This window comes from Eimeria maxima, genomic scaffold, assembly GCF_000499605.1.
Source record: "Eimeria maxima Weybridge genomic scaffold, Emw_scaff73, whole genome shotgun sequence".
In the NCBI taxonomy this organism is placed as follows: Eukaryota; Apicomplexa; class Conoidasida; order Eucoccidiorida; family Eimeriidae; genus Eimeria; species Eimeria maxima.
In genome coordinates, this window is record NW_013566723.1 from 30,001 (window position 1) to 40,000 (window position 10,000).

Here is a 10,000-nt window from a genome sequence, read left to right on the forward strand (position 1 = left end):
TTTGCGGTGTCTGCAACGCCGCTCATGTGCTGCTGCAGCTCGCATCTTAGGCCCAAATCAAGAAGCGAACTGCTGCTGCTGCTGCTGCTGCTGCTGCTGCCAGGCCTACAATCGCACCCTACAAATGCTGCTGCTGCAGGGGGCAGCAGCGGGAGGGGCTCCGAGGCGGAAGGCGCTGCTGGAGCAGCAGCAGCAGGGGGAGCAGGAGGAGGAGGTGGGGGAACTGCTGCTGCTGCAGCAGCTGCTGCTGCTGCTGCAGCAGCTGCAGCAGGTATGCTGCTGCAGTCCCCTGGTAGCGTCTTCTGTGGGGTCATGCTGCTAACCCCCACAAAGGAGGAGTAATAAGCGAGCGGATAAGACAGGAGTACTGCTGCCTGCTGCTACGAGTGCAGCAGCAAGAGCAGCAGCAGCAGCAGCAGCAGGAGCAGCAGCAGCAGCAGCAGCAGATGGAGTGTCTGCGCCCGCCTCTGGCCCCAGAGGGGCCGGACTTAAAGAGGCTTTAAAAATTAAATGAAGGTTATAATTATCGGTAGTAGCCTCCAGGCGCTGCTGCTGCTGCTGCTGTTGCTGCTGCACCCGCTGCTGCTGCTGCTGCTGCTGCTGCTGCTGCTGCGTTCCCCCCTCACTGTGCTGCGTGCCGCAGCTGGGGAGGAGCAAGAAGGAAGAGGGTTGTTGGTTTAAGAAAGAGCTGTTGCGGGCTTAGGTCTGCTGCAGGAGATGAGTTTGCTGCAGCAGCAGCAGCAGCAGCTTTCGGTGATGCTGCTGCTGGCCTTGCTGCTGCTGCTGCTGCTGGCCTTGCTGCTGCTGCTGCTGCTGCAGCCGTTGCTCCCCATGAAGAGAGAAACGGAAGCCGTCCTTAGAAGCAAACAAAGCCCGAAAAGAACAGAAGGAAGCCCAACACAAGGAGTTGCTGGTGGGGGTGCTGCTGCTGCTGCTGCTGCTGCTGCCCTTGCCCCTGGTGCAGGAGCAGCAGCAGTAGCAGCAGCAGCAGCAGCAGCTTCGTCTGGTGATGGGCCTTCCACAGAAACAAAGAGAGGTTGTTGTTGCTGCTGCTGCGCTCCAAGTTTAGCTGCTACGGGCAGCAGCAAAGCCCCTTGTGCAATAAGAACAAACTGTGCTGCTGCTGCTGCTGTCGGAAGGAGAGCCGCTGCTGCAGCAGGAGCAGCAGCAGCAGCAGCAGGAGCGGGCCGGGATCCGATCCCTTCCTACTTACTCTAGCAGCAACAAAACCCTCTTTAGTTTTTACGTCCTCATTTACAAAAGAAAATAGTAAACCGTGATGCAGCAGGGGAGGCCCCCAAACCCTCCCCTGCAGCAGCAGCAGCAGCAGCAGCAGCAGCAGCAGCAGCAGCAGCAGCAGCAGCAGCAGCAAGACCTTGCTGCTGCTGCTGTGCTGTTGTGCTCTCTTTTGCTGTATTGCTGCTGTTGCTGCTATATTATATTGCTAGTAATAATGTCATACCTTATTGTTTGTTTATTTATTTAAGATGCTCCTGATTAGGGTTTAGGGTTTAGGGTTTAGGGTTTAGGGTTTAGGGTTTAGGGTTTAGGGTTTAGGGTTTGTTGCTGTGCGGGGGTGTCGATGCCCGAAGTTCGGCGCAGCCCCTTTCTTTCTTTTTTTTTTCTTTTTTTTTTCTTTTTTTTTATTATTTAATTTATTATAATATATTTATAAGACATTATATGCTGCTCTTATTGCTGCTGCTGCTGCTGCTGCTGCTATTGCTGCTGATTTTCCTGCTCTTGCTGCTGTAGGGCTGCTCGTACTTACGTATAAACGTACACGTTAGCAGCAGCAGCAACAACGGGCAGCAGCAGCAGTGCCTGCTGCTGCTGCTGCTGCAGCACCTTATTATTAAGGTGTGCTGCTGCTGCTGCTGCAGCAAAGCTCCTGCTGCTGCTCCTTTTTCTCTCCTTTTTATCTATTTTTATCTAATTAATTAAATCTTTTTATTATTTATATGTCTGCTGCTCTTTTATCTGCTGCTGCGCTGCACTGCAGCAGCAGCAGGGGTAGCAACAGTGGGGTCTGATTAGGGTTTAGGGTTTAGGGCTTAGATCTCTAACCCTAAACCCTAAACCCTAAACCCTAAACCCTCCTATACTAAACCCTAATAGACACTATAACTAGACAGCAACTTTTCTACCTAGCTAACTAACTAGATGCTGCTGCTGCTGCTGCTGCTGCTGCTGCTCTAATTTATTTATCTGCTGCTCAGACACCTAAAAGGATCTACATCTATATGCCTAATGCATGCACATACACCCTAACTTGCTGCTGCTGCTGCTGCAACTCCTGCTGGTGCTGCAGCAGGTGCTGCAGCAACAAGACGTCGTGCTGCTCGGTTCCTGCTGCTGCTCCTGCTGCTGCTGCTGCTGCTGCTGCTGCAGTTGCACAAGAGCAACTAAATAAATAAATATAAATAAATAAAATAAATAAGGACACAAATAATTAATTAATAATAATCAATTATTAATTAATTATTAATAAATAAATAAATATTTATTATTTATTTATTTATTTATTTATTATTTATTTATTATTTATTTATTTATTAATAAAAAAAAATTGCTGAATGCTTGTTAGGGGAGAAACTCCCCACAGACAATTCTGCTGCTGCTGCTGTTGCTGTTGCTGCTGCTGTTGCTGTTGTTCCTTGTGTTGCTGCTGCTCTTTACGTTGCTGCTGTTGGTCCTATCTGCTGCAGCCCTGCTGCTGTTGCTGCAGCCCTGCTGCTGTTGCTGCAGCCCTGCTGCTGTTGCTGCTGGGGATACTGCTCTTTCTACTCTTGCTGCAGCTGTTGCTGCTCCTGCAGCAGCAGCTGCTGCGGTTGCTGCCGTACGTTTTTTGCTGCTGCTGCTCTGTTGCTGTCTTGTTGTTGCTGCTCTTGGTGTCTTGTTGCTGCTGCTCTGTTGCTGGGCATCTATAGACTGACCCCCTAATTAGGGTTTAGGGTTTAGGGTTTAGGGTTTAGGGTTTATAAGGAAAGAGACGCAGCAGCAAACAAACAAGTTCTGCTGCTGCACGAGTTTGCTGCTGCTCCTCTAATTCGCCATAATGTCCAGATCCGCTCATTAGACACCGCAAATATACACCCTGCTGCTGCTGCTGCTGCTGCTGTTGCTGCTGCTGCAGGCGCAGCAGCAGCGTTGCTAGTTTTGCTGCATGCCATGGGGGTGTTCTTGTATCGCTAAGAGTTGTTGTTATAAGAACAGAAGGAAGAGGATGAGGCAGCAATGCTCCTTGCTGCTGCTGCTGCTGCTGCTGCTGCTGCTGCTGTTGCTGCTGCTGCTGCAGCTGCAGCAGCTGCAGCAGCTGCTCGTAGCAGGAATAGGTTGTAATGTTGCAGCAAGCAGCAGCAGACTCTTCCTCTGCTAGAGCTGCCCATACACCCCACGGGTCTGCTTCGTTCTGTGGACATTCTGCTGCTGCTGCTGGTACTCCCCTGCTGCTGCTGCTGCTGCTATTGTGGTTGTTGCTGCTGCTGCTGCTGCTGTGCATGCAGCCCCATTCATCTGTTTCTAGTTGTGTTAATGGCATCGTTAAATCCTCCATAGCAGCAAAGACATCAACAAAGGGACGATCTAGCAGCAAGCATCTAATCCAAGGCTGCTCCTGCTGCTGCTGCTGCTGCTGCTGCTGCTGCAGTTGCTGCTGCTCTTGTTGTTGCTGTTGTTGATGTTGCTGCTGCTGTTGCTGCTGCAGCTGCAGGTCGAGCGATGTAATCCAGTTGTAAGACAGACGGTCTGCAGCAGGTTTGCTGCTGCGCAGCAGCAAGGGAGCAGCAGCAACAGCACCTGCAGATGCAGCAGCAACAGCAGTGTTGCTGGGGCTGCTTAATCCAATTGCATGCAATGCAGCAACAGCAGCAGCAACATCTGCTGCTGTTTGCTGCTTCCTCTCTCCTCTTCCTGCTGCTGCTGCCTCTCCCCACACCTCTCCTCCCCCCCTACAGTGTATATACCCTAAGATCCATCCTTGCTGCAGCAGCAGCGCAGCAGCAGCATCAAAGGTAGCAGCAAGAGGCTCCTTATAAGCACCGTATGCATGCAGCAGCAAACGGTAACCTCCTGCTGCTGCTGCACCCAATGACCAAGGAGACTGCAGCAGCAACGGCGAACTACTAGGAAGGGATAACACTGTGCTGCTGCTGCTGCTGTTGCTGCTGTTGCTGCTGCTGCTGCCCTCATCGCTACAAATATCCGTGTAGTGTTTGCTGCTGTTGTTGCTGCTGCTGCTGTACGACGGAGGATCGGAGAACGAAGGGAAAGCTGCTGTTTGTCCCGGCAACAGTTCTTGCTGCTGTTGCTGCTGCTGCAGTTGCTGCAGCAGCAGCTGCTGCTGCTGGCAGTAACCCTTTAATTGTTTAGGGAGTATAAGGGTAATAGGCAGCAGCAGCTGCGTGTCTGCTGCTGGTACTAATAATATATCTACAGCAAACATAGCAGCAAATCCCGCTGCTGCCCACTGCTGCTGCTGCTGCTGTTGCAGTTGCTGCTGCTGCTGCAGAAGCTGATGCAGCTGCTGCTGCAGCTGCTGCTGCTGCTGGTTGTGGGGCCCAAGCAGCTGCCGCCAGAGACAGCTGATGTAGGCATAAGGATTTGTTTTGCTGCTCTGCTGCAGTTGTTGCTGCTCAGTGCAGCATGCAGCAGCAAGACACTGCAGCAGCTCCGGCTGCAGCAGCGCAACCTGCTGCTGCTGCTGCAGCGACACACGGAGAGACAAAAGATCCAGGTGTACGGACACCGCAGGATGCAGTGGGGTCTGCAGCAGCAGACGCACTGCAGCAGCAGAAGCATTTGTATTTGCTGCTGCAGCAAGACGCCCCACACCCCCCAAGGGTAATGGTACTTCAACAGCAGATCCTGCTGCTGCTGCTGCTGCTGCTGCTGTTGCTGTTGCTGCTGTTCCTGCTGCTGCTGCTGTTCGTTCTCCTCCTGCTGCTGCTTCAGCAGCCCTATCCGCTGCTGCAATAGCAGCTTCTGAAATGAGGGGATCGTGCTGCTGCTGCTGCTGCCGCTGCTGCTGCTGCTGCTGCTGCACCTCCGAAGACCCCGTAACTCCTGTTTCCTCGACTGCTGCTGCTGCTGCTGCTGCTGCTGCTGCTTCTATTCGTGCTGCTGTTGCTGCTGCTGTAGGCGGCCTGATTACGAGTAGGACGTTTCTTGCTGCAGCTCGCTGCGCATACACCGCAACAGCATGCGTTGTTATATCTACATCACGTAGACGCAACTCTTGTGTCTTGTGCAGCAGCAGCAACGGCAGCAGCTGCTGCTGCTGTTGTTGCTGCTGCTCCTGTGGAGGAGGCAGAGACGGCAGCAGCTGCTTAGGCTGCTGCTGACGCTGCTGCAACTGCCGCTGCTGCAGCTGCTGCTCGGCGCATGCCTTCGGGTTTACAGACAGCCCCTCGTGCACCACCTGCTGCTGCTGCTGCTGCTGCTGCTGTTCAGCCTCTACTGCTGCTGCTGCTGCTGCTGCAGAGAGAGCACGGGTAAATGTTTGCTGCTGCAGCAAGTAGCAGCTAAACCCTCCCGAGGGATTACATATAAAAAAGTACACAAAGGGAGACCTATCATACACACCATCACATAAACCCTAAACCCTAAACCCTAAACCCTAAACCCTAAGCACTAAACCCTAAACCCTAAACTCTAAAGAAAGTATAAACTGGGTTTGAATATGTAGGGGCTATAAATAGAGGTCTAATTAGGGTTTAGGGTTTACATATGATGGCCAGCATAAGGGTAGATTATTAGATTAGGGTTTAGGGTTTGAATTAGGGTTTAGGGTTTAGGGTTTAGGGTTTGCGTACAAAGATTCAAAGAAGTGCGTGACGCCCTTATAAAGAAGTTGCGGAGTATCGTAAGGGTTGTCCCTTCTGCAGCAGCAACAGCAGCAACAGCAGCAGCAGCAGCAAACAGTGCAAAGGAAGACATAGCAACAGCAGCAGCAGCAAAGACATCCCTAGTAGATTGTTGCTGTTGATGCGCCAACAACCACTGACAAGACAGCAGCAACAGCAGCAGTAACAGCAGCAGCAACAGCAACAGCAGCAGCAAGCAGCAAAAACAGCAGCAGCAACGGCAGCAGCAAGACGAACCCAATTGCCCAGGTGTATGTACAGCTCCTGTTTGTTGCAGTAAGGAAAATTAATTGCGTGTCTTTGCTGCCAGCAACTTCATAATGCAGTGTTGGTTCTGCTGCAGCACCCCTCCTATTCTCCTGCAGCAGCAGCAGCAGCAACAACAACAGCACCACCAGCAGCAATAGCAGCAGCAGCAGCAGCAGCAGTAACAGCAGTAGCAGCAGCAACAGCACGAATCGTAGTATACAGTAAACGTTACAGCAGCAGCTGTCAAACAGCAGCAGCAGCATAACTGCTACCCGCAGCAGCAGCAGAGGATCAGAAGCAGCAACAGCAGCAACAACAGCAGCAGCAATAGCAGCAGCAGCAGCAGCAGATGCCATTACTTACAGGAGGCACCAGTTGCTGCTGTGCATGCAGCACAAAGGGGAATCGCCACTGCAGCTGCATTGTCTTCCCTAAGGAAGTAACAACATCAAGAGTTCGTGCTGCTGCTGCTGCTGTTGCTGTTGCTGCTGCTGTTGCTGCTGCTGGTGGTGTTGTTGTTGCAGTTGCTGCTGCTGCTGACGAAGGTGCAGCAGCAGCAACAGCAGCAGCAGCAGGTTTGAATTGTAGGCGGAGGATTGTGTTGGCGCGAAGTGTTTTGCTGTCAACACCAGCAGCAAACAGTACAAATGGCTTTGCTGCAGCAGAGTAGCGGGTATCTGCTGCTGCTGCTGCTGCAGCAGCTGTTTCTGCTGCTGCTGCTGCTTCTGCTGTTGCTGCTGCTGCTGCTGCAGTTGGTTCTGAAGCAAATTCAAAGGTCGAAACATTTTGTAATTCTTCAGCAGCAGGCAGCCACTCCCAAGGAGAGACTAGCTGTGTCTTGCTGCTGCTGCTGCTGCTGCTGCTGCTGCTGTTGCTGTTGCTGCTGCTGCAGCAAGAGTTACAGTATTTGCTGCTAATACGCAGCAGCGCCAATGGTCTGTCTGTCCCCTCAGGGTCAACAGCAGCAGCAACTATGTGTGGGGTGTCTCTATAGACTCTTATGCTGCGCAGCACAGGGAGAGCTGCCTGTTGCTGCTGTTGCTGCTGCTGCTGCTGCTGCTGCTGTTGCTGTTGCTGTCTGTTGAGCATGAAGGCTCCTAGGTCAAGGATTTGCTCTTCTTCCTCCAGCAGCAAAGCAGCACCTTCGTGCTGCTGCAGCGGCCCTGTTGCACCCTCGCGTTGCTGCTGCAGCAGATCCAGCAGCGACTCTACTTGCTGCTGCTGCTGCTGCTGCTGTTGCTGCTGCCGCTGCTGCAGCGGCCTGCGGCACAGCACGAGGCATTGAGGAACGAGGGGCGAAGGCCTGCAGTAGTAAGCAAATGAGCCTAATACCTCAATAGGGATACTTGCTGCTGCTGCTGCTGTTCTTGCTGCTGCTGCTACTGCTGCTGCTGTCAGCTTCGGGTGTACAGGCACCTGCTGCAACTGCTGCTGGCGCTGCAACGCATGCAGTGCTCGTGTCTCCCAATAATATCTATCTCCTTGCTGCTGTGGCTGCTGCTGCTGCTGCTGCTGCTGCTGCAGGGAGACAGAATCAGGAGTGTCTATGACAATATGCTGCAGGGCTAGTTCTGCTGCTGCTGTTGCAGCAGCAGCAGCAGCAGCAAATGCCTTGAAGTTCCCCACAGCGCTACCTAGTGCAGCAGCAATCTGCTGCTCTTCATCAGCAGCAAAGCCTGCTGCTGCTGCCGCAGCAGCAGCAGCTCTTGCTGCAGTGGCTGCAACTCCGTGTCTTGCTTCAGAGCCTGCTGCTACTGCTCTTGCTGCTGCTGCTGCTGCTTGTGGCAGCAGCTGCTGCAGCAGCCCCTCCTGCTGCAAAAAGCATGCAGGATCTCTTCTAAAGCCTATGAATGGATATGCCCGTGCTGCTGGTGCAGCAGCAGCAGCAGCAGCAGCAGGGGCTGTTGCTGCTGCTGCTGTGTTGCTGTTTTTATGGCTGCATGCGGAGTCAGTAATGTCTTGGCTATAACTACTAAAATGCGCTCTGCTGCTGCTACTGCTGCACGAAGAATAAGAGCTGCTGCTGCTGCTGTTGTTCTTGTTGCTGCTGCTGCTGCAGGGAAGGGTAGGTCCGTGTATGCTCGAGGCAGAGCTGCAAAGGAGGTTTTGCCCCCTTGCTGCTGTTGCTGTTGCTGCTGCTGCTCTCAAGTGGCGGCTGCTGCTCCTGCTGCTGCTGCAGCGCAGGGAAGAGGCAAGAGAGGGAGAGGTGCCTATACACCTGAAAATACTGAAAAATGGCATTGACGTGGTAGCAGCAGCAGCAGCAACAGCAGCAGCTACAATAGCAGCAGCATCTGCTGCCTTTAGCTGCTTGCTGCTGCTGATGCTTTTGCTGCTGCCTGCTGCTGCCTGCTGCTGCTCTGTGTGTGGCGCGGGCTAGATCAAGTCTTGCTGCAGCAGCAGCAACAGCAGCAACAACAGCTGCATCGTCTGCTGCTACACCAGCAAGTTATGCAGCTATGGTGGTATCAGCAGCAGCAGTAACACCAACAGCAGCAGCAGCAGCAGCAGCAGAGCAGCAACAGAAGATGGGGGGCTTAAGCCAGCCCTCCTTTCTGGGGGGTTCCTTGATGGTTGTCTGGCATGCTTCTGCTGCTGCTGCTGCTGCTGCTGCTGCTGCTGCAGTGGTGTTTGTTAGTGTGTAAGTGTTACAAAGCAAAATCCTGCTGCAGCACTGTTACTTCTGTTGATGCGACCGCCATTGCAGCAGCAGCAGCAGCAGAAGTAGCAGCAGCAGCAGCAGCAGCAGCAGCAGCAGCAAGAACAGTCTCGACGAGACACACACACATACACGATGTTTGCTGCTGTTGCTGCTGCTGCTGCAGATGCTAATGTATCTGTACATTTTCTCCTTTTGTTTATTTAATTTCTTAAGATTTACATTATTATTCCTTAACTCTTCCTTCTGTATCAATTGCTGCTGCTGCTGTTGCTGCTTTTTGCTGCTGCTGCTGCTGCTGCCGTGCCTTCGCGCAGCTTTTGTGCTGCAGCAGCAGCTTCTAGCACACAACTAGCAGCAAAGCATCTGTTGAGCAGCAGCAATAATCAGGAAGGATAAGACGAGCAGGATTAACAGCAGCAACAGCAACAATAGCAGCAGTAGCAGCAACTGCAGCAGCAGCAGCCGCAGCAGCAAAGATGGCGGGAGCAGCAGCAGAACCAGCAGCAGACCCCGGCTATATGCCCTGTTCAGTATGCAGCAGCACGAGCGGCAGCAGCTGCATTTGCTGCCATCAAGGGCAGCATGAGGTGTCTCCGTTGCTGCTGCTACCAACAGCAGCAGCAGAAGCAGCAGCGCTGCTGCTGCAGCAGCAAAAACAGTGGCGTCGCGTTGCTGTGCTGCTGCAGCAGGACGCCTTAGGAGAAGCACCTGAATTCCTTCTTGCCTTCAGAAATAAATGGAGGCAGCAGCAGCAGCAGCAGCAGCAGCAGCAGCAGCAGCAGATAACTGCACCAGCAGCAGCAGCAGCAGGAGCAGGAGGTAATGATGACAATAACAAGAAGCGGTTGGACATGGTTACGTCGCCATCCCCGCAGCAGCAACAGCAGCAACAACAGCAGCAGCAACAACAGCAGCAGCAACAGCAGCAGCAGCAGCAGCAGCAGGATCCTCCTTTTATGTATTTTGTATCGGATAGACCTGCAGGTTTTTGCTGCAGCGACCTAAGCGGTGCTGCTACGTTTGCTCCTGATTTGCTGCTTGCTGGACGAGCTTCCTGCTGCTGCTGCCAGCCTGCTGCTGCAGTGCAGCGGCCGCTGCTGTATATATCCCCACGTAAGGTATTTAGTGTTAATCGTTGTGCTGCAGCAATTGCAAGAAAATATTTTGCTGCTGCTGCTGCTACAGCAGCAGCAGCAGCTAGTGAATCCCCTGCTGCAGCAGCAAG

At 53.0% G+C, this 10,000-nt stretch overlaps 2 protein-coding genes across 2 annotated transcripts in view; both read right to left on the reverse strand.

Annotated features, from left to right (window-relative positions):
• Window positions 1-314, reverse strand: part of EMWEY_00010710 (RNA recognition motif-containing protein, putative) — a gene marked incomplete at both ends in the record, with an annotated part of 6,999 nt that extends 6,685 nt beyond the window's left edge. Inside the window, one exon of the mRNA XM_013482734.1 lies at window positions 1-314. This exon is cut by the window's left edge and continues 1,135 nt beyond it. Within this exon, the coding sequence (XP_013338188.1) occupies window positions 1-314 (314 nt within the window).
• Window positions 315-2,971: 2,657 nt separating this feature from the next.
• Window positions 2,972-8,354, reverse strand: EMWEY_00010720 (hypothetical protein, conserved; the record flags this gene model as incomplete). Its single annotated transcript, XM_013482735.1, has 4 exons — window positions 2,972-5,570; window positions 5,814-5,879; window positions 6,102-6,223; window positions 6,477-8,354. The coding sequence occupies 4 exons, from the start codon at window positions 8,352-8,354 to the stop codon at window positions 2,972-2,974; spliced, it is 4,665 nt and encodes a 1,554-aa protein (XP_013338189.1).
• Window positions 8,355-10,000: the final 1,646 nt, after the last annotated feature.